The sequence below is a fragment of the Balearica regulorum genome, chromosome 11, assembly GCF_011004875.1.
Source record: "Balearica regulorum gibbericeps isolate bBalReg1 chromosome 11, bBalReg1.pri, whole genome shotgun sequence".
NCBI lineage: Eukaryota > Metazoa > Chordata > Aves > Gruiformes > Gruidae > Balearica > Balearica regulorum.
The window spans coordinates 11,972,374-11,996,567 of NC_046194.1; the positions used below are offsets into that span (position 1 = coordinate 11,972,374).

General features: G+C 51.0%; 1 protein-coding gene across 14 annotated transcripts in view; it reads right to left on the reverse strand.

Moving 5' to 3' along the window:
* Positions 1-7,651: 7,651 nt before the first annotated feature.
* Positions 7,652-24,194, reverse strand: part of FRMPD3 (FERM and PDZ domain containing 3) — a 65,449-nt gene continuing 48,906 nt past the window's right edge. For all 14 annotated transcript variants that reach the window (XM_075763395.1, XM_075763392.1, XM_075763389.1 and 11 more), the window contains 3 exons: positions 22,545-22,689; positions 11,918-12,739; positions 7,652-11,098 (listed from right to left, as the gene is read on the reverse strand). In XM_075763395.1, coding sequence (XP_075619510.1) covers positions 8,244-11,098; positions 11,918-12,739; positions 22,545-22,689 — 3,822 coding nt within the window. In that variant the 3' untranslated portion in view covers positions 7,652-8,243. The remainder of the gene's footprint in view (positions 11,099-11,917; positions 12,740-22,544; positions 22,690-24,194) is intronic.

Genomic DNA, 24,194 nt, shown 5'->3' on the forward strand with positions numbered 1-24,194 from the left:
AAGACCATGGTGAAGCAGGCTGTCCCCCTGCAGCCCATGGAGGGAGGATGAGGGGGTGTAGAGATTCCACCTGCAGCCCGTGGAGGACCCCACGCTGGAGCAGGTGGAGACACCTGAAGGAGGCTGTGGCCTGTGGGAAGCCCAGGCTGGAGCAAGCCCCTGGCCGGACCGGTAGACCCGTGGAGAGGGGAGCCCATGCCAGGGCAGGTTTGCTGGCAGGACTTGTGACCCTGTGGGGGACCCACACTGGAACAGTTTTCTCCTGCAGGTCTGCACCCCACGGAAGAGACCACGCTGGAGCAGTTTGTGAAGGACTGTAGCCCGTGGGAGAGACTCCATGTTGGAGCAGGGGAATGTTGAGAGGAGTCCTCCCCCTGAGGATGAAGAAGCAGCAGAAACAACATGTGATCAACTGACCACACGTCCCACGTCCCCCTGTGCCGCTGAGGGGGGCGGAGGTTGATGCCGGGAGTGAAGTTGAGCCTGGGAAGATGGGAGGGGTGGGGGGAGGTGTTTTAAGAGTTGATGTTATTTTCTCATTGCTCTGCTCTGTTTTGTTTAGTAATAAATTAGATGAATCTCCTTTCTAAGTTTAGTCTGTTTTGCTCATGATGGTAATTAGTGAGTGATCTCTCCCTGTCCTTATCTTGACCCAAGCCTTTTGTTATACTTCTCCTCCCCATCATGCTGGGGGAGGGGTGAGCAAGTGGCCACGTGGTACCTTGCTGCCGGCTGGGCCTAAACCACGACACCTGGTTACCCAGGATATGGAGAAGGCTGAGGTACTCAATGACTTCTTTGCCTCAGTCTTCACTGGCAAGTGCTTGAGCCGCACTGCCCAGGTCACAGAAGGCAGGGACTGGGAGAGTGCAGAACTGCCCACTGTTGGAGAAGATCAGGTTCAAGAATATCTAAGAAACCTGAAGGTGCACAAGACCTGATGAGATGCATCCGCAGGTCTTGAGGGAGCTGGCGGATGAAGTGGCCAGGGCACACTCCATCATATTTGAGAAGTCCTGGCAGTCTGGCGAAGTTCCTGCTGGCTGGAAGAGGGGGAACATAACCCCCATTTTTAAAAAGGGAAAAAAGGAAGACGCAGGGAACTACAGGCTGGTCCGTCTTACCTCCGTGCCTGGCAAGATTATGGAGCAGACCCTCCTGGAGACTATGCTCAGGCACATGGAAAATAAGGAGGTGATTGGTGACAGCCAACACGGCTTCACTAAGCGCAAATCATGCCTGACAAATTTGGTGGCCTTCTATGATGGGGTTACAGCGTCCGTGGATAAGGGAAGGGCAACTGACATCATCTACCTGGACTTGTGCAAGGCATTTGACACTGTCCTGCATGGCATCCTTGTCTCTAAATTGGAGAGACATGGATTCAATGGATGGACCACTCGGTGGATAAGGAATTGGCTGGTTGGTCACACTCAAAGAGTTGTGGTCAACGGCTCCATGTCCAAGTGGAGACCAGTGACGAGTGACATTTCTCAGGTGTCAGTATTGGGACCGGCACTGTTCAACATCTTTGTCGGCGACATGGACAGTGGGATCAAGTGCACCCTCAGCAAGTTTGTCAACGACATCAAGCTGTGTGGTGTGGTCAATACGTTGGAGGGAAGGGATGCCATCCAGAGGGACTTTGACAGGCTGGAGAGGTGGGCCCGTGCAAACCGCATGAAGTTCAACACGGCCAAGTGCAAGGTCCTGCACGTGGGTCAGCGCAATCCCAAGCACGACTATAGGCTGGGCGAGGAATGGATTGAAAGCAGCTCTGAGGAGAAGGACTTGGGGGTATTGATTGATGAGAAGCTCAACATGAGCCGGCAGTGTGTGCTTGCAGCCCAGAAAGCCAACCATGTCCTGGGCTGCATCAAAAGCAGCGTGACCAGCAGGTTGAGGGAGGTGATCTTGCCCCTCTACTCCACTCTGGTGAGACCCCATCTGGAGTACTGCATCCAGCTCTGGGGGCCCCAGTACAAGAAAGACATGGAGCTGCTGGAGAGAGTCCAGAGGAGGGCCACAAAGCTGATTGGAGGGCTGGAGCACCTCTCCTATGAGGACAGGCTGAGGGAGTTGGGGTTGTTCAGCCTGGAGAAAAGAAGGCTCTGGGGAGATCTAATTGTGGCCTTCCAGTACCTGAAGGGGCTGTCCTGGTTCTGGCAAGGATAGAGTTAATTTCACAAGGAGCCAGGACAGGTGACCCAAGCTGGCCAGGGGCTATTCCATACCATGTGACATCATGCTCACCATAAAAGGGGGCTAGTCGGGTAGGGGAGGGGCGGCGCAGTTTCGGCGTGGTTCCGGGACGGGCTGAGTGTCTGGTCGGTCAGTCGTTGGTTCGGTAAATTGTTCTCTGTTATCACCCATTGTTAATATTCGTTATCAGCACTGTTGTTGATTGTTTTTCCCTCTCCCTTGCTGTCCCATAAACTGCCCTTATCCCAATCCTCGAGGCTTTTGCTGTTGGTTTTTTTCCCGTTCTCCTCCCCATCCCGCTGGGGAAGGAGTGAGTGAGCGGCCACGTGGCGCTCAGCTTCCGGCTGGGCCTAAACCACGTCAGGGGCCTACAGGAAAGATGGTGAGGGACTGTTTATCAGGGAGTGTAGTGACAGGACAAGGGGTAATGGGTTTAAGCTGAAGAAGGGTCGACTTAGATTAGATGTTAGAAAGAAATTCTTTACTGTTAGAGTGGTGAGGCACTGGAACAGGTTGCCCAGAGAGGTTGTGGAGGCCCCATCCCTGGAAGTGTTTAAGGCCAGGTTGGATGTGGCTTTGGGCAGTGTGGTCTAGTGGAGGAGGGTGTCCCTGCCCATGGCAGGGGGGTTGGAACTAGATGATCTTTGAAGTCCCTTCCAACCCAAACCATTCTATGATTCTATGATAAGATTAAGGGAGGGAGCAGACTATGGGAGTGCAATGACCTCAGATGGTCACAAGTGCATGTTGTGGCTGAGCAATGCTCATAGGAGCCATGACAGCCCTGGAGGAAATCTGCGCCAGCTGTAATGCTACAGCAAGAAACCCAGGGCAAAGGCAGTATGAGAAGGGCAGTTACCACTGGCACTGGTCTGAGAGGGTGCGAAAGGGCAGGCAAACAACCTGCCACACTCAGGCAGATTGCTCTGGTCAGAAGGGATGGAGAAAAATTAATTGATGTTTCTGTGCACACACCCGCAAAACAGTATTGTCCTTTTCCAAGAACCATATACTTTGCTTTAAGTTGCTGGGGGATGGTGTCTTTGATCTGAGGAGATGCTGATGCTAAATGAGAACAAGACAGTCTGCAGGTAGATAAATGAGATGGACAGTGAAATAGGAACTAGATTTGAAAAAAAAAATTACTTCTCTGTGCTGTGTAACAGAGATGCAGTTTTTTGAAAAATCTGTGATTCAAAAATATTAACTAGAACATTTTACCTGGATCATTTTTTTTAAGAGTATTTACAAGTGCCCAACAGAGTGAGGCTGCAGGGACAGCACCTAAAAAGAGTACAGCAATAGTAAAGGCAGGGCTTCATCATCCTTCTCAGGTACGTACCTGAGAAGCTCCTCCCTTCACACAGGGACATTTGACTGATCTAGGAGCACCCATTGCCACCACTGTACAAATAATAGTGTGCTGTGAAGATGTAACTCCTTTCTGTCAGGGTGCTGATTGCCCATTAGATGGTACTAAGCATTGACTCTGAAATTACTAATTAAACTGCCTGCTGTCAATAATATTTTCAGGCTCTGGGGGCTGTTAGAAAACCTCTTGGCTTTTCCATTTTTTTGATCCATACCCAGCTTTATAAATAGGTGGGTTTCATCTTTGTTAGTTCAGCATGGGAAATGGTGTGATGCAAATTAAAATAACGAGCCTGGAGGCATAGAGAACGTGTGTGAGTCTCAACTGCTGCCGCCTTTGCTGTCTAACAACACATTCAACCCCTGTACAGAGAATGACCCAGTTCCTAAGTTTTTATGTGTTGGATCTTTATCAGACTTGGTTTTTATAGTTTCTGGAGGCTTTGGGGCACACAGAGGGCACACATCAATGCCTTCCTCCCTGATAAACAGAGAGCAGTTCATTGTGCTAGTCAAAATGTGTGCCCAGAGGGAATGGGATACTGGAAATGTCATCTGTAGCTAGGAATTTGTTTGCCTTGCTCAGATTTCTCCCTGGGTCTGGCATCACGCTTTTGCTGGGCTTTCCCCTGCACACACCAGAGCAGTCCCACAGGGCAGCAGAATCATCAGGCCACCAATGGCAGGTTGCATGATGTCACTTCTTCCCAGGCAGAAGAGCAAACGCCAGGCAGAGGCTGCGACTTGGCTGAAAGCATGCACTGAGCTGGTCAGTGGGTGCTCAACTTGGCTTATCCCAAAGGGATCAGGAAGGAGTTTGCTAACTGGGGGAGGGGGCGTTACCTGGCTCTCCCCTGCTTTAGGGGCAGGAGGTGTCCTGCAGGCACCAGGAAGATCACACTTTCCCCAGCATGGCCACAGTGCCCAGTGCCAGTGGTGAAGGGGTGAGTGCCACTGAAGGTGTTCCCCTCCCGGAGGGGAATTAAGCCAAAATGTCCATTAACAACACAAAACTGTGCCAAGTTCATTTCAAATCTGCATTTTTGCTGCTCCATGGCTTCCTTCATAGCCTGGTACTTAACTGCTGTGGAGTCCATTGATGTTGTGGAGTCCTTAAGCTGTGCCTTTCCAGTATGGAGATACATGCATTTCTATAGCAACAAAAATAGGTGGTGGTGGGGGTTTGCTTACAAACAGTGTTTTGTACAGCTAAGAATAGGCACATTTCCACAAAGTTCTTAAAAAAAAAAGACACAAATGCTAGTTTGGATATTAAGATTAATATATTTAATCTTTCTTGTTTGTAAAACAAGACATAAATTTGTGTATATATAATTTATATATTTTTATTTATATATACTATATACAGAGAATAAAAAATTTCTGTATTAGACTGAAAGATTTATGGAGGAATGATATAGGCATAACAGGGAGCTCAAAGAAACTCTGAATTTTGTAATAGATAATTCACAGGGAAAAGAAAAACACTGCTCCCTGTCGGCCTTCAGCATTGTAACAGGCTTTGTCCAGCACAGACTGAAAGCCGAATTGGCTCTTCCACTGTATATTTGTTACATGGTTCTTGAAAACAGGAGGCTGTTCCCCACAGCAGGATCCTCTCTGCCTTGCTGACAGCAACAACCAAAGTCCGGGACAGCCATGGGCCGGGGAGGTTATTGCACTCAGTAGAAGATGCGCACGTTAAAAGCACATTGTGCATTTCCATAACTCCTATGGAAGAACAAGAGATTTTGAATGTGTGTATTTATAAAAAAAAGGGAGATGAGAAGCAATTGATCATACAGAGATCCCTGATCATCCTCAAGCGCTGGGGCAAGCTGGCTGGGTTTGATAACCAGTCTCACTCCTGGTGCTGTGAGGCCGATGCCACGCTCTTCCCTTTCCAGCTGGAGGTGGGTGCGATGGGGAGAGGCACAGCGACCTCGGCAGGACCTGCTCTCCCCACGCGTGCGTGAAGTGCAGTGGGTGGCAGGGTAAGCGCAATGCAATGTGTAACCTTGCATTTTTGTCCTCGCTCTGTTTTGGAGGGTGGGTGACTGCAGTGAAGCACCAATTAAGGCGATCTGATTGATTAGGTCTAGAATCTAGACTGGGAGGAGGAGGGGAACTTTGGGATGCAAAGGGAAGTAATTAGGAATCATTTTACCATTCACCTGGAAGTGAAAAAAAATTCCAAAAACCCCAACTCCAAATAAATAACCATCACACAGTACTAAACAATGCTTCTTATTGCAGTCAGTCCGGTGGAGACAGGAAAAGTACCGCAACGCCCTGGCAAGGATGACAACTTCTTTGGCCGATGGCAGTAGCACTGCCTGGCTTGAGGGCAAGCCGTGGCTCACAGACAAAGCTAATCTGGGATTCCTCTCTAATGGACATGATGAAAGGAAATAGGAGAGGGTTTGGGCTGAGCCTTGGAGGCACGAACCTGACCTCTGGAGAATGGTGTGAAAGAGATCTCCTTTCAGCTGCTATCCCAGCTTCTGGCTTGCAATGGTAAAAGATCAATCTGGGTTCTTTGCAGGCTCTCTTAGCATGGACACAGCCATCCAGCAGAGGAAGGGGAACATACAATCATAGAATCATTTAGGTTGGAAAAGACCCTTAAGATCATCAGGTCCAACCATTAACTTAGCACTGCCAAGTCCACCACTAAACCATGTCCCTAAGCGCCACGTCCACATGTCTTTTAAATACCTCCAGGGATGGTGACTCAATCACTTCCCTGGACAGCCTGTTCCAATGCTCGATAACCATTTCAGTGAAGAATTTTTTCCTAATGTCCAATCTAAACCTCCCCTGGCACAACTTGAGGCCATGTCCTTTTGTCCTGTCGCTTAACACTTGGGAGAAGAGACCGACACCCACCTCACTACAACCTCCTTTCAGGTAGCTGTAGAGAGCAATAAGGTCTCCCCTCAGCCTCCTTTTCTCCAGACTCAACAATCCCAGTTCCCTCAGCCGCTTCTCATCAGACTTGTTCCCTAGACCCTTCACCACCTTGTTGCCCTTCTTTGGACACGCTCCAGCACCTCAGTGTCTTTCTTGTAGTGAGGGGCCCAAAACTGAACACAGTACTCGAGGTGAGGCCTCACCCGTGCTGAGTACAGGGGAACGATCACTTCCCTAGTCCTGCTGGCCACACTATTCCTGATAAGAGCCAGGGTACTCTTGGCCGCCTTGGCCAGCCGGGCACACTGCTGGCTCATATTCAGCCAGCTGTTGACCAACACCCCCAGGTCCTTTTCTGCCAGGTAGCTTTCCAGCCACTCTTCCCCAAGCCTGTAGCATTGCCTGGGGTTGTTGTGACCCAAGTACAGGACCTGACACTGAGCCTTGTTGAACCTCATACGGTTGGCCTTGGCCCATTGATCCAGCCTGTCCAGATCCCTCTCTAGAGCCTTCCTACCCTCAAGCAGATCAACATTCCTGCACAATGGGGGTCATCTGCAAACTTACTGAGGGTGCACTTGATCCCCTCGTCAATATTATTGATAACGATATTGAACAGAACTGGCCCCAGTACTGAGCCCTGGGGAACACTACTTGTGACCAGTCACCAACTGCATTTAACTCCATTCACCACAACTCTTTGGGCCTGGCCTTCCAGCCAGTTTTTTACGCAGAGAAGTGTACACCCATCCGAGCCATGGGCAGCCAGTTTCTCCAGGAGAATGCTGTGGGAAACAGTGTCAAAGGCTTTACTAAAGTCCAGGTAAACAACATCCACAGCCTTTCCCTCATCCACTAAGTGGATCACCTTGTCATAGAAGGAGATCAGGTTAGTCAAGCAGGACCTGCCTTTCATAAACCCATGCTGACTGGGCCTGATCACCTGGTTGTCCTGCATGTGCCATGTGACGGCACTCAAGATGATCTGCTCCATAACCTTCCCTTCACTGGTGCCAGACTGACAGGCCTGTAGTTCCCTGGATCCTCCCTACTCACAGGTGTTAAGCCCTTGCCTTTTGCACAGACAGTACCTGTGCCCAGGACTGGGGCACTGGTGCCTAAGCTGTAAGAGTAGAGCCTGCTAGGGTGACTGAGCTCTGCCCCAGGATTACGGCATCCTGCCCATGCCAGGACTACTTCCCAAGCCCTAACATTGCAGCAGGGACTTGCACCCCAGAGGTCCCTTCTGCTGCTAATTATGTTGCATTTGTGGGCCAGGAAGACCCTGGAGGCAGAAGAGCTGTTTATGTGGCGAGACACTGGTTTGGCTCCAAACTGCCCAAGTGAAGCCAGGAGATGTCGGCTCAGTTCCTGCTAACTCACTGGCCCACCACACATTGTGACAAAGGTCTTTGCACAAGTGAGGAGCAGAACCACATGGAACCAAACTAGCGTGGAGATGTGGTGACTGTGCCCCCCAAGTACCATCACTGACAAACCAGCATGGGAGAGCAAGCGGAGCAGCTGCTTGAGACCCCCGATGAGCTGGTTGCACAGCTTGTGACAGGGCATGAATTTACCTTTCAAAAACACCACCAAAACAACCATCCATTCTGCAGAGATAGAAGAGCATCTTGGCTACCACAAACCCCAACAGATGTGGGCCTGTAGACATGCATCCTCACCAGACCTATGCGATTTGAGAATCACTAGCACATGGCCTGGCACACACTGGCTTGTTGGTTTTTGTAGCTGGCTTACTTATTGATCAACGTCTTTAGGGATCGTGTGAGCGTGCTCATGACAGTGGCAACCGTGGCTGACTGGCGGGCGAGCTGCTCCACCGTCTGCTGGTGGCTCAGTGTTCTGGCTGTGGACTCCTCTGCAGCCTTCAGGAGGAAGGTGTAGTTTCTCACCACTTCCTCCACCTTCGTCAGCAGCTCTTGGCGCTGGGACTCTGAGCGTACAATGTACACGAGCCTCACAAACGTCTCAATAAGGCTGCTTAGCACCTGGAAGCTGCTTGTGATGGCGGAGAGCATGTGGGTAGGACTCTTGTCAACGGCTGCTACACGGCGGCAGGATGCCCGAAACTCTTTGAACTTGAGAGCAAGCTCTTGCTTGTACTCTGCCAGCTGGGAGATGTAGGGTTTGCAGTCCTGGATGTCAGGGCTCACCACACACTGCCTCAGGATAGTCAGGAGCTCATTGGTGTCCAGCTGCACTTGCAGAAACCCATTGGGAAAGCTGTAGGCATGGCCTCGAAGGATGTTGATCTTTGCCAAGCTCCCCTCAAAACTGGAGGTCCTTAAATCTATTTCCTGGGTCTGACCATCATTGCTGGAGGCTGTTGCATCTAGGACCTGAAGAGTCCTGCTCATGACTGGGACCATCTGATTGTCCAGCTTCATTCCTGGGAGTATCTGCATGGGGATGGAATAGGACAGCTCATCCTTCTCACTCCCGTCATCTGCAACATCGCATTTCCTGTAGTAGAAGCAGTACCGAATGGAGCAGCACTTCTCATCCTCCATGTCTTCATCCCGCAGCTCTGCAGGACTTGGATACATCTCCTCCTGGACAGAGAAAACTGCTGAACCCTTCTGGTTCTTTTTCTCCTGTGCTATCTGAACATAGGAGGGGTCAGTCACTCCAGAGGCTTCCTGGAATTTGTTCTTCAGAACAGGACAAAGGATGCTGGGCTCAGGCTCTTTCTGGGGACCTTTTGGCTTGGTTGTATATATGTTCTGGTAGATGTCAGAGGACAGGGATGTCCTATCAGTCTTATCTATTTCACTGACACTGTAGCGACGCAAGAGCTTCCTGTAGTGTGGAGCACCCATGCACTCCCCCCGGGAAGCGCATGTTGTCAAACAGGACATGCTGTTCTCTGGATCTGACCGGTAGTCTCTGGACTCTAAACTTGTGGATCGTATCCGCTTGCCTTTGGAAGGGCTGCTCATGCTTGTCAACCTAATGGCTTCTGCCTGCTTCTGGTCATTGGTAACTTTATCCCTCCCTTGCCTCTCCAGTTCTGGCATCACCAACTGGTTAGGGAGTGGCCTCACCCCTCTGCAAATCCGCTTGCAGTCACAGCTGCGCCTTTGCTCCCTGGACATCCCTGGGACTTTTTGCACAGGACTGCTCCTTAGCTGGCAGCTACAGCGCCCAGGGGCAGGAGGGTGCAGATACTCCTGTGGTGGGAGGTCACCTTTGCTCTTTGGCTTGAGCAGCTCTTCAAGGAATTCCAGCTCATACTGCTTTACCTTCTGCAGCTGGGCCTGCCGCTCGTCTGTCTCCTTCTTCAGCCGGGTTGGAAATGTTGCAGAGAACAAGTTCCTCAACCTGAAGGGAGCTTTTGGAGCTTTGGGTTTAGCTGGGACATCAGCATCTTGGTGGGTCACCTCCAGGACTTTTTCTACTTTTTTGGAAGGCACAGTGCTGATCTGCAGGCTCTCGGATCTGGGCACCAGCTGGATTGGCCCTTTGGGTTCCTCACTGGTGCTCCTGAAAGTGCTACCAGCTGATGGAGAGTGCAGATTGCTACTCTCAGCTTTTAAGCTTTTGGCTGAACTTTCCTGTTGCATTTTCTGTCCTGGGTTTGAAGGAGCTGTGTGTTTCTGAAAGACAAGGCTTGTAGCTTCTCCACCTGCCTTCTGACCTGGCTCTCCGCTTGCAGCTTTTGCTGGAGCATCTCTACTAATTTTTTGCTGGTAGCTTTTAGAACCAAAAGTCTTACAGGGCATCATTTCTTCACCTGCTGAGGCGAGGTGGAAAGCTTCAGCCTTACTGCCATGAGCTTCTTTAGGACTTGGAGAAACTTCACAGTGCTGCTGCGGAGAGAGTTGCTGCTGCTGACAGTTGCATAATGTTTCTGCAGTTTGTGGACCTCCTTTAAGTTTCAAAGGCTTGCTGCTGGCTGAGGCACAGCTGCTGGTGCCATTCATGTTCTTGTCTTCTTTTGAGGATGCTACCACTTGGGGAGCTGAGCCTTTTGCATTTGCCACTTGCTGCAGAGCAGCTGAAATGATGGCTGGAGTTGTGCCACTTTTTTGATCTAGGAGGAGCTTGGAGCTTGGCTGGACATCTTTGGGCATCTTCTCTTGTAGATTCTGTGCCTGCTCCCTGCTTGGGGCTGCTGTAACATGCAGAGATACCTCAAAGGCAGCTTTTGTGTGGCCTGCACCTTTGCATTCAGAGCCAGGCACTGGAGCCCCCCTGTTCTGCTCATAAAGCTGGGGGGTCAGTACTGGCTGCACAGCCATGGTGGAGCTCCGCTCAGCAGGCTGCTGCTCCTGTTTGCTCTTGCAATTGGTAATGTTGGGGCTTTGGTGAGAGAAAGCTGGCTTCAATGAAGGGCTTGGCTCCTGGTGGGTGAGAGGATAGGGTGAGGTGAGAACAGCCTGGGCAGCACAGCTCTGGATTCGGAAAGGCAAGTCCTTTCTGGCCAGGAGGTTTTCTTTGTTGATGTGTTGAGCAAGGAAGTAGGCTGCATTCTGATGCTGCTTCATAGCAGAGACCATCTCTGAGACATCAGTTAGCTCTGAAGAGTTGGTTTCATGGCCAGAATCCAAGGATGACTCAGGAGTGATGGCAGCCAGGACAATAAGACCTGAGGAGGGACACAAAGAAAACTCCATGACAACACTCACACCACACTGCTATGCCGAGGAGAGGGAAACTCCATGCTGCAGGAGCATGCCAGGAATGCAGGACACAGCATCCCATCAGAGAAACTTTAGTGATTTCACGCAATTAAGAGTTGATGCTTTTAAGAGAGATCACTTGTCAGCACTGAGCTGGCTTGCTAGCTCCATCCAACAAGAGCTCTTGGCCCAGGAAAAGGTCCTGGGAAGCTTTCCAGTGTTAGCAATAGCAGAGCTACAGGGAGCTGTCTAGAGCAAGAAGGAAAATCAGGTAAGAGCTACTCTGCCATAGCAAGTAGGGCAACCAATGTGGGGAGAGGGACAAAGGACTGTGCTGCCAGCAGGCTTATCCCAGAGACACCCATCTGACAGCAGGCTTGGCCCTGTGAAGGGCTTACACACTGCAAAACCTGGGTGGGAACGTGCGAAGACTAAGGGCAAAAGGTACCAGCTGAGTGGGGTCACAGAAGAGAGGAACTCATGCTCACAGTGCTGGTTTGTTAGTGCCTCACCCCAGCATCATGCTATGTGGACCATATGGCAGGTATGGGATAACCAAGAGACTCCTTCAGCCACTGTCAGGGAGAGGAGTCCCCCGTCAGCTTCTTAGAAATCTTCTGAGCAGCAACTTGGATGTTCCTGCTAGAGCCTGTTGCTACATCTTAGTTTTTACTGGAAGTTGTTCCACAATCACATATAGGACGGGAAAATGAGACTAAAGGGAAGGATGTACCATAGGAAAGAAAGGCTATAGGGAAAAAAGAAAGCCACAGCCGCTGAAATACCTGCTGTCTGCTGTGGTGGGGGATGTGGACAATCCTCTGAAGCAGCCAAGGCTTCCAGTGCCTGCAGGGTGGACACCAGGGCATCGTCCAGCTCTTGGGCATGGTCTCGGACTGTCCGTGGTTGCACGTTGTCTATCAGTGTGACAGGAATCTCATCATAGAGGATGCCACAGAGGTGCCGGCCTTGCTCCTGGCTCTGGGCAGCTGCACGGCGCTTGGGGTCGTCCTCGTCTGAGCTGTTGTCTCGGAAGCCGGGAGGGGGGGCGGTGATGGCGGGGAGCAGGGACGTCGTCTCATCTTCTTCCTCATCGCTCCCAGGAGGGGGAAGCGACATCAAGTCCACCATATTGTCCCAGGCACTGCCAGTCTTGCCCCCCTTGCATGAGGCCAGCCGGCTCTTGATTTTGGCTTGGCAGGACTCACAATAGAAGTGTGAGGCATCGCTCCGCAGGTGGGTGTCGATGGTGTGTGCCCTGGCCCTGCTCACGTGCCTGTCTTTGTTAAGGCCATCTGGGTCATACTCATTAGCTGTCCCATTGTAGCCTTGGCCAGAGCTTTTGGAAGTGGGGTCAGATTTGGTCCTGGGACGAGTTTCCTCAAAAAAAATCAGGTTTTCATTGATATCCCTCCTGCTCTCTCTTTCCTTCCTCTGCTCTCGCATGTGCAAGTAGCAAAAGCTGATGAGCTCTGAGTCCGATGCCCTGGCAGCTGGAGCCCCGGCTGCTCCGGTGCTGGTGGCAGAGCCACCCACCAACCCGCTCTCTTTCTTTCCTGTGTGCCCCGCCGTGTCTGTCCAGTATAGGTTGTGTGTGTTGATGTAATCTAAACCAAAACCACAACAGGCACATTAGCAGCAGCACCCAGAAGGGAAAACAGCATGAGGAAGCTCCTGCTCACCCTGGAAAAGCATCCATGTGCTCTCTGCCCTACAGCCCTTGGTGTGCTAGACTGCAGTGGGACACGCGTGTTCCCTGTGGCACAGCCAGGCCACCTGGCTGGCCTTTTGAAAAATCATCTTCTGCAAACCATTGGGCCTACCTTCTAGTAATGAGTGTAGGACGAAATGGGGCAGGAATGGGGCATCTACCACCTCTCTGGGCAACCTGTTCCAGTGTTGCACCATCATTGTAAAAATTTCTTCTTTATATCTAGTCTGAATCTACCCCTCTTCTAGTTTAAAACCATTACCCCTTAACCTATTGCTATAGGCCCTATTAGTATGCCTAGGGAGCACAAGCGGCCAGGAGCCCTGCGACCAGAGTGGGCAAATGGCATGGTGTGGCAGTTTGCGCAGCAGTTTGGCAGGAGGGCGCGCAGGGAGGGCACCTCTTCAAAGGAAGGGCATTTCACTGGCCGAGTGGGAGACTTGAAGCATGCATAACCCAGCAACTATCCACTGTTCTGTGACAGGTCAAGGACACCCATCCTACCTGACCCTTGAGGCAGAATGGTGGGCACTCGTCTAAGAGCAAAGGCTGCAGCTCCGGCTGGGGGGTCTGCACCATCTACCCCAGCGGTGGCCGATGCCTCCACCCAGACGGAGCTGCGGAAGGGAGAGGCTGCAGTGCAGACCTCAGGCTGCAGGAAGTGCCCAGACCTTTCTTTCTCCTGGCGCAGGGATAAGCAGCAGACCTGCCTGCAAAAGGTGTGCCCAGGTGGAGGACCTCCTGCAGTGGTGGCTGAGCTGCAGGAGGCAGTGAGAAGGCTGCGTTAACATCAGGGAGCTGAGAAGGAGTTAGATAGCTGGTTCCAAGCACAGTCTGCAGTAGACCTACAACTCATGGTCAAACAGCCAAAGCCTCTCCCACTGGCACACACAGAAGGGAGGGGGGCAATAATGCAGAAGAATGGAAGCTTGAGACAGCAAGGACCAGCAGGAGGAAAAGACTTCCCCTGAAGCCTGACGTGTCCTTGCAGACCTGCTTTACTGCTCTGCAGACTGAAGAGGAAAGACCCGTCACATCAGGAGAGACACGAGCTGAGTAAGGCAGCCCGGTCTGCTCCCCGTATAACAACCAGTGCAACTAAGAAAAGGCGACGGTTGATAGCAGTAGGCAGCTCTCTTCTGAGAGGTACAGAGGTACCCATTTGCTGACCTGATGCACTCCCTCGAGAGGTGTGCTGCTTGCTGAGGCTTGGATCGGGGAAGTCACTGAGAGACTACCAAGCCTTGTACAGTCCACTGACTATTATCCACTGCTGTTGTTTCACGTGAGCACCAGTGACACAGCCAGGAGCAGTCTGAGGAGTATCAAGAAGGGTTACAGAGCCCTGGGAGTGGTGTTAAGGGACTCTGGAGCGCAGGCAATTTTTTCATCAATCCTCCTGGTCAAAGGGAAGAGGTACAAAAGGGCCAATCAAATCTGGCGAATCAACAAATGGCTACAGGACTGGTGCCACAGCCAGGGGTTCAGCTATTTAGACCCTGGCACTCGCTTTGAGAAATCTGGTCTACTGGGGGCTGATGGGGTCCATCGGTTAGAGAAGGGGAAGAGCACCTTTGGTCATAGGCTTGCCAAGCTGATGAAGAGGACTTTAAACTAAAGTTGCCGGGAGAGGGGAGCCTCAATCCATCTCACTCCTACCAGTTTGATACCAGTGCCAGCAATAGATGCCCAGAGCCCGGAGAAGGATCACAGGTCAGCAGGAGAGCACCTGAAGTGCAGCACAAAGGAATTCCAGCCACTCCAGGCAGTCAGTCAGCTTCATTGGGGGCCAAACTGAAATGCCTCTATGCAAATACACGTAGGTGAGGAATAAACAGGAGGAGTTAAATGTGTGCACGCCTGCAGGGCTATGATCTGATTGGCATCATGGAGACATGGTGGGATGGCTCCTATGACTGGAGTGTTGGGATGGAAGGGTACAGGCTCTTTAGGAAGGACAGGCAGGGCAGACGAGGAGGAGGTGTCACCCTCTACATCAATGACCATCTGGAGTGCATGGAGCTCCACCTGGGGATGGATGAGGAGCTGACTGAGAGCTTATGGGTCAGGATTAAAGGGAGGGCAGGGACAGATGACACTATAGTGGGGGGTCTGCTATAGGCCACCTGACCAGGATGACTGAGCGGATGAGGCCCTCTGTAGACAGATAAGAGCAGCCTCACATTCACAAGCCCTGGTCCTCATGGGGGACTTCAACCACCCCGACATCTGTTGGAGGGACACCACAGCAGTGCATAAGCAATCCAGGAGGTTCCTGGAATGTGTTGATGATAACTTCCTCCTCCAAGTGACAGAGGAGCCAACAAGGAGAGGTGCCATGCTGGACCTTATTCTCACCAATAAGGAGGGCCTGGTAGGGGATGTGAAGCTCACGGGCAGCGTTGGCTGCAGTGACCATGAAATGGTGGAGTTCAAGATCCTCAGGGCAGCGAGGAAGGCACACAGCAAGCTCCCTACCCTGGACTTTAGAAGAGCAGACTTTGGCCTCTTCAGGGATCTGCTTGGTAGAGTACCATGGGACAAAGCTCTGGAGGGAAGAGGGGCCCAAGACAGCTGGCTAATATTCAAGGATCACCTCCTCCAGGCTCAGGACCGATGCATCCCAGCAAAGAGGAAGTCGGGCAAAAACACCAAGAGGCCCCCATGGATGAACAAGGAGCTCCTGGACAAAGTCCACCGGACCTGATGAGATGCATATGCGGGTCCTGAAGGAACTGGCAAATGAAGTTGCTAAGCCACTCTCCGTCATATTTCAGAGGTCATGGCAGTCCAATGAAGTTCCCACTGACTGGAAAAGGGGAAACAAAACCCCCATTTTTAAAAAGGGAAAAAAAGGAAGACCTGGGGAACTACTGGCTGGTCAGTCTCACCTCTGTACTCAGCAAGATCATGGAGCAGATCCTCCTAGAAAGCATGCTAAGGCATATGGAAAATAAGGAGGTGATCAGTGACAGCCAACATGGATTCACTAAGGGCAAATCATGCCTGACAAATTTGGTGGCCTTCTACAATGGGGTTACAGCATTGGTGGATAAGGGAAGAGCAACTGATGTCATCTACCTGGATTTGTGCAAAGCATTTGACACTGTCCCGCAAGACATCCTTGTCTTTAAATTGGAGAGACATGGATTCAATGGATGGACCACTCGGTGGATAAGGAATTGGCTGGATGGTCACACTCAAAGAGTTGTGGTCAATGGCTCAATGTCCAAGTGGAGACCAGTGACGAGTGACATTCCTCAGGTGTCAGTATTGGGACCGGCGCTGTTCAACATCTTTGTTGGCGACATGGACAGTGGGATCAAGTGCACCCTCAGCAAGTTTGTCGACGACATCAAGCTGTGTGGTGTGGTCAATACGTTGGAGGGAAGGGATGCCATCCAGAGGGACTTTGACAGGCTGGAGAGGTGGGCCCGTGCAAACCGCATGAAGTTCAACACGGCCAAGTGCAAGGTCCTGCACGTGGGTCGGGGCAATCCCAAGCACAAATACAGGTTGGGCAGAGAATGGATTGAGAGCAGCCCTGAGAAGAAGGACTTTGGGTTATCAAGCTGAACATGAGCTGGCAGTGTGCGCTTGCAGCCCAGAAAGCCAACTGTGTCCTGGGCTGCATCCAAAGAGGTGTGACCAGCAGGTTGAGGGAGGTGATCCTGCCCCTCTACTCGGCTCTTGTGAGACCCCATCTGGGGTACTGCATCCAGCTCTGGGGTCCCCAGTACAAGAAAGACATGGAGCTGTTGGAATGAGTCCAGAGGAGGGCCACAAAGATGATCAGAGGGCAGGAGCACCTCTTCTGTGAGGACAGGCTGAGGGAGTTGGGGTTGTTCAGCCTGGAGAAGAGAAGGATCCAGAGAGGCTGGCCTGCCAGTACCTAAAGGGTTCCTACAAAAAAGCTGGAGAGGGACTGTTTACAAGGGCATGTAGTGATAGGACAAGGAGTAATGGCCTTAAGCTGAAGGTGGATAGATTTAGATTAGATATAAACAAAAAATTCTTCACTATGAGGGTGGTGAGGCACTGGAACAGGTTCCCCAGAGAAGTCGTGGATGCCCCATCCCTGGAAGTGTTCAAGGCCAGGCTGGATGGGGCTTTGGTCTAGTGGAGGGTGTCCCTGCCCATGGCAGGGGGTTGGAACTAGATGGTCTTTAAGGTCCCTTCCAACCCAAACCATTCTATGATTCTATGTTCTATTAAAAAATCTGTCCCCATCTTTCTTATAAGCCCCCTTTAAGTATTGAAAAGCTGCAATAAGGTCTTCCCAGACCCTTCTCTTCTCCAGGCTGAACAACCTCAACTCTCTCAACCTGTCCTCCTCAGAGAGGTGCTCCAGCCCTCTGATCATTTTTGTGGCCCTCCTCTGGACTCACTCCAACAGCTCCATGTCTTTCCTGTGCTGAGGACTCCAGAGCTGGATGCAGTACTGTAGGGGGGGGTCTCATGAGAGCAGAGTAGAGGAGGAGAATCAACTCCCTTGATCTGTTGGCCATGCTTCTCTTGATGCAGCCCAGGATATGGTTGGCTTTCTGGACTGCAAGCACACATCACTGGGTCATGTTGAGCTTCTCATCCACCAACACCCCCAAGTCCCTCTCCACAGGGCTGCTCTCAATCCTTTCATCCCCCAGCCTGCACTGATACCAGGGTTGCCCCGACCCAGGTGCAGGTCCTTGCACTTGGCCTTGTTGAACCTCATGAGGTTCACATGGACTCACTTCTTGAGCTTGTCCAGGTCCCTCTGAATGGCATCCCATCCCTCAAGAGCTGTCAACCACACCATTCAGCTCGATCCCACTGTCTATGTTGTTGATGAAGATATTAAATACTACTGGTCCCAACATGGACCACTGAGGGACACCACTCATTACTGGTCTCCACTTGGACATCAAGCCATTGACTGCAACTCTTTGAGTGTGACCATCTAACCAATTCCTTACCCACTGAGTGGTCCATCCATCAAATCCATATCTCTCCAGTTTAGAGAGAAGGATGATGTGGGGGACTGTGTCAAAGGCCTTACAGAAGTCCAGAGAGATGACATCAGTAGCTCTTTCCTTGTCCACTGATGTAGTCATCCATGCTGGTCTCTTGTCTTCCTTTCCTGATTTCTTACACATGGGGATTGAGAGCTTTTGCACTCTATGGAAAGTGTCCTGAAAGATCTGCCAGCTCTGTTCTGCTGCCTTGTCCCTGAGGGCAGTTTCCCAGGAGGTCCTGTTGACTAAGTCCTTGAACAGATCATGGGCTGGAAGGGATTTTGGGTAATCAGCTTGTCTCTACCCCACCTCTGAGGCAGGAAAACTATAACTAAAGCATCCTTTATAAACGCATGTGTGATGGAGGGGAGCATGTTTCCATGGATGGCTTTGTATGAGCCACACTTGCCTTTGCCTCCCCACCTGAGTCCATGGGTCTGTAGAGAAAAGAGTTAAGCTCTGAAGGATACCATGTGTGTTGCCACCAAGAACAGGAGGAGACTGTTGATACTGAAGACAAGGGACTGTCTGAGTCTGAGACATCAGCCCCTCCCTCAATAAGGAGAGAAGGGAAGACCTGGAGGAGGCAGAAGGGAGAGGGGTGTACAGAGATTCACATGGTGGACATGGAAGACAGTCAGCTCAAATAAAGCCTGTGTGGTTTCGAAGAAGTTGACATGCCTTTTTTTTTCCTAAATTAATCAAATCTGGATTCCCATTAATAAAGAGCTGTTGAAAGTGTTTTAGTGAGGCCCTTAGGTGTGGCTGGGGTATTGCAAGGATGGAGGCCAGAAGAGCCTGGAGGGTGGCTGGAGAGGATTTAGAAGCAGTTGAGCTCCAGCCAGCAAAAGCCCTGTGATGCACTGCTGGAACAGGCCACCTCCTCATGTGGTTTTCTCCATTGTCTCCAAAATGATTACGTGCTATAGAGTTTAATCATATAAATTTTAGCAAGTTAAAGATTATAACATTTATGATAAGAAAGTATTGACCCTAAAGCTGTTTTTTGTGAGGAATTAGATCAATGACACCATGGTCCAGCAGCACAATTGATCAGTGCCCTTTTACAAACAACCTTTAGACATCATAAATATTGTCCTGTTCCTCCATCTCCCACCCGTCTCTCTTCTGGACTAACCACAACAAATTCCTTTAACCTTTCCCAACAAGTCTGTTTCCTAAATGTCTCAGCTTTCTTACTGCTCTGGGTTGGACTCCAGCCATGTCAGCTACCTGGGAAAATGTCTTGTTTCTGTGCTATGTGACAACAGCAGGGAGAGGAAGCAAGATCCTAGTAGCTTGCTGGGAGGCAGAGCTGGGCAGAACCAGAGGAAGGCTGGCCAGCACAGTAGGTACTGAGACATGGGGATGCTGGTGCTGCATCACCGAGCCACCAGCCATATTCAGAGGGCAATGGGTGCAGCCTGGCTGCATGTATGAATGAGGACTTTCAGCCTCAGTCTGCCAGTTCACACATTACATGGCAAGAAGGAATTGTTGTCACCATTGTTGCACAATGTTGGCCAGACCAAGCAGTTTTCCTCAGGAGATTGCTAAATGTAGTGCAACATTGCCTTTTGGGGAGACATCCATGTTGCTTGGCCGAGTAAGTGTCAAACACCCCCACCAGTTCCTTGTCCCTCGCTGCCCACGATCCATGCGTTGTTTCTGTCTGACTGACAGCTATTGGATCAGGCTAGCTCTGAAAGAGCCCTCTGCTCCTGCTGTTAAACATTTCCCTGTGACAGTCTCCCCTTGCTCCCTAGTGCAAGGCAAGGCAAGCAGCTGAAATATTGCTTGAACTTCTGGCCAGTGGTCCAGCCCTCAGGAGGGGCATCTGTCTGCATTACAGGTTGAATTGTGCAGCTGCGCTGAGAATGGCTGCCAGGGGGATGCAGGCTTCATCTTACCAAGTATAAATTAAATCCTAATTAAATTCATTAGCTCAACAAAATGGACAATTTGTCTCCCCAAACACACATTTGTATTATACTGTTCATCACCTGCAATGCTAAAATCCCAATCAAAACAATATCTCTCTCATTTATGGACATACTGGTACTCAGAAATGACAGCTGTGTGAATGTACACAAGGCTGCCACAGCTGGGGACATGCATTTAGTGCTGGGCTGCAGTGTGGCAGCATGGATCGAAGCAGAGGCTTTCCCAAAGCCAGACAGCTCTGATAGGTCATGCTAGCAGCCTGCCCTGCTTGGACAGCCTCACTGGCTACCCATTCTGAGCCAGGACCTGTTGCTGAATGGGGTCAAAACCCTAAAATCCATAGTCCAGCTGTTGGATGCTCTGGGGGAGAAGGTCCTAAAGAAGAACTGAGAAAGCAACCAAGGGCATCGAGCTACTTGGCTGACAATGGTTGCTGGTGGGAGTGGAAGGGGCAGGGAGCCGAACTGCTTGCACAGCTCCAGCATGGCGCAACCCTTCCTGCGGAGGGCAAGGATCTGGCATACAGCTCCACAGGGAAATGCTGAGAGATCAATCTAACTGACAGCATCCAGACAGAGCGTGCATTTCTAAAAATGTCTGCAGTTCAGCAGGAGGTTTTAATGGGCCTTAGGGAAGACAGATGTGCTCCTCTTCTAGGCAAAAAGCACGGGCCAGGGCTTGATTTTACATTTAAAATTCTGGCACAGCCTGCCTGCAGCCTGAAAAGTCAAAGCCTGGGCTAACTTGACTCATCCCAGTGGGGCTTTCTTATCATTCCTGCAGAGATGTGGTAATGATCAGCAGTCCCTGCTCCCTGTGATCTGCCTAGCTCCTGACAGCTCAGCCTACAGCCATAGTGAGACCAGAACTGTGAGCAGACTTTATTTTCTCAATACACACTAAATTCACTCTTCTGAAGGATGCCTGAGCAGCTGGGCTGAGTGTACTGGGTCTGCAGGGAAACTCTTCTGCTCCACTGGTCAAAGAGGTTTTCATTGCACCCCTGAGGACAGAGCAGGCCATCCAGAGAAGGGCTAGCTCTTTGGTATGAAGACCATGATTTCATTGCTCCATTGCTGTTCCACCCACACTGTGAATTCCCCTCACAGTCACTCCAGGCCCCTGCAGAGTGATATTGGTTGCTTGAGACTGTCAAGAAAAGGGCAAGATCTATTACCCCTTACCGCATAGGTTTGGACCATGCCCATGAAGAAAAATCTCCCCGAGAAAAAATCCTAGCTATTATCAGGAGTGTGGAAAAGCACCACTCGCACATGCTGAGTCATCCCCTGAGTGACCAGCAACTGTGGGCGCTGCCAGCCCCCCTCCAAGCCTTTGGGGAAATTCTAGGATGCTCTCCGCTTCATACTGCGTTTCTCTGACTCCCCACAGCCATGTGCCCCTGTAGCCCATCTCAGGGTGACATGACTCAGGGAAAGACGACTCTGATGATAGCCAGTTAAGTTGGAAACACCCTCCACTCATAGCAAAATGTGACTAAATGTGTTTCTGTAGGGCACACAGAGCAGAGAGCACAATGACAGCTGTCAATAAGAGGCACAGGTGAAGAAACGAAAGGAAACCATGCACATATACTTACACCAACATCACCTGCCAGATCCTTCCCTGGATTCACTGAGGTTGGCGCAGATGCTTTCCTGATGCCTCTTGTGACTGTGTCCTCCCACACGTGCTAAGCCCATGTTTAGGTGCCTTCCTCGGACCTCAGAGGCACCAAGTCCTTTCCCAAGGAACCTGCTAGCTCTCAGCACTTCTCCCACCTCCTCCAGCTAGTTCCATCTTGAGGAGGCAGTTTTGGCATTCTGCTAGCTAAACTGAAGACCTGTCACACTCTCTGGAGCTGCAGTGTCACTCAGGAGGTCTGGGAGCAACCTTCCAGAGTCAGCTGGGTTGGTATTTTGGCCATCTCCAGCCGCTGATCCTGCATTTTATATTTCCCTATATAAAACATATTCTATGTGAACACCTGCACAGACAACATGTAGCTCATGGTTGGCTCTTGTTTGAAATTACTCTTGAGAATCATCGATCATTTTGAGAGTGACTCACACCTGCAATCCATCCTCAAGGAACAGAGCATCGGTGCCTGGTGGGACAGAACCTGTCTTTAGCTGTTCTGGTCTCCTGTACTGCCCAGACCAGTCCTCTGCTCTCTGCATCAGGCTGGGCACCTGAAAAGCTGGGACACCAAAGTTTCCTTCCTGATTTAGGAAATCAGTGGAGCAGCTGTGCTTGCAGAGCTGCCTGTGCAGCCCAGACCCCCACTGATGAAGGCAGCAGTGTCCAAAGGCAGCACGAGTGCAGTCCTTGGCTGAGTGCATACACTTGCATTGGTCTCCTGAGCTGGGATGCTAGCCAAGGAGCGCATGCAGCATCCCTGTGGCAATGCACAGGCTGTTCTGCGAGGAGCCAGCATTTGGCTGGCAGCATTACAGGTCTTTTCAAATGGCACCTTCTGATCTGCTCTAGGAGCTGCCAGAACAATGCTTGCAGTGAGTGTTCAGGGCCCAAGCTGACACCGCAAGTCAGAGCTTATCCAAAATGAGGACTTGTCTCCCTGCTACTTGTTTTCTGGTTAAAAGGGAAAGGTTAAAGGCTGCTGGTTCTGCAGGGAAAATGGGAGCAGAGGGGACATGCCGGAGAAACCCTTCTCCCTTCTAATGCTGGAGAGCCCCAGGCAAAGGGAGGAGGAGGGGGAGGCTGGGGAAAGGGCTCACACAGAAAGCAGAGGCTGAAACGTACCTGCCTTGATAATCTGAGGTGGGGGCGTCTGGCTGGCAGCCCTGGAGAATATCATCTTCTTGGAGTCCACCAGGAGACGGCAGTAGCCTGCGATTAGGCAGGCGAAGTTGGTTGCTTCAGGCCACTCCATCAGCAACACCAGTGGCTGGAAAGCAAGAGAGGCAAAGCACATGAGGGCCATACAGCTCAGCTGACACAGGACCAGTGCTTCAAAGGGGTTGCACCAGGGCCCTGCACTGGTGTGACTGGTGAGGTGGCTGGCGCTTTTAGCACCCACACAGGAAAAAACAGCCAGGTGCATGTCCTTGCTCCAGATCACCAAACAAATCGCTATGCACAAGAAAGCACCTTGCTGCAGCTGTAATTCCTGCTTGCTGACTCCCCTAAGGATGATGAAAGAGGTGGAGCCCTGCAGGGCACAGGCTGTGCATGGCAGGGCCCCCATACAACTGGCTCCTGATCATTTGTCTGCATGCCAATGCTCTAAGCCTACCTGCAAACATTAGTTTTAACCATCAGGCCTTGGGGAGCTCAGGGAGTTTGTGGAGTCTCTAGCTGCCAGAACCCCCGTTTCATTGCAGGCACCACATCACCCTCCCATAAACTAAGACATCTGCTTCCAGCAAGATGCAGAAGGGGCAAAAACCCATTCCAGGCTCCACTCTGAGCCTGTGAATCTTATTTAAATCTAACCCTTTGGAAAATTAAATTTGTGCTTAGGAGCAGATGGTGTCTTCTCTTTTAGGAGAGCATTTATTAGCATGCTAAAAAAAAGGTCTTTGCTTTAAGAGAAGAAAAAAATCAGGCATGATCTGCGTGCCACATATAACCTCACTGCACAATCTAGCAGCAGACACTGCAACTCCCCAACTCCCGGCTTGTCCCAAGGAGAAGGTTAGCTAGTCTGGGGAAGCTGTGAGGTTGCAATCCACTCTTACCCACCTGGTGAGGTCCCATGCCCTGCTGGGACGTGCACTGGCACAGCTCAGTTGAGTGGTCCATGCTTGGTCTGAGCCTCCAGCACTGCTCAAGGCGGACCCGTGAGATGGAAAAAAATTTGACAGTGCCTTCAAAAAAGTTATTGCATGGCAGCTCTAGCCCTCATCTATCCCATGCAGAAAGCACCCCTACCTAAAGGACCTTTGTACCCAGGTACAGGGCTTATCTGAGGCAACTCTTTAGCTACTGCTGTGGCTCGGCTGCCTGTCCTGCCATGCTCGGTCTCTTGCACACTGACAGTCCTCCAGGACTCAGAAGAACTCGTTTACCACATCCAGGGCAAACCAAGCCTATTTTAAAAAACACTTAAGCCTATGCAGTGTGAAAAAAATAAAGCTAATTTGGTTTTCTTGTTTTATAACCACAGAAAGTTCCTGGTACCCACTGGCCAGTTCTGTACTCTGCTCAACACTTGCTTTTTTAAGCCACCAAGCCAACTCTGGCAAAGGAAGACCCAGCCTTACAGCACATCACGGTCTGGGCCATACAACGCAATAAACCTGGGTGTGAAACCATCAGCCCTGGGTAGAGCCACATGTGATCCCCAGGCCATGCCAGCCCCTGGCAGGGGCTGATTCCTCCTACAGCCAAGGTAAAGAAATTCCCTCCTTGGCTGCTGTGCAGGAAGAGAAAGGAGAAGAAATAGCCCAA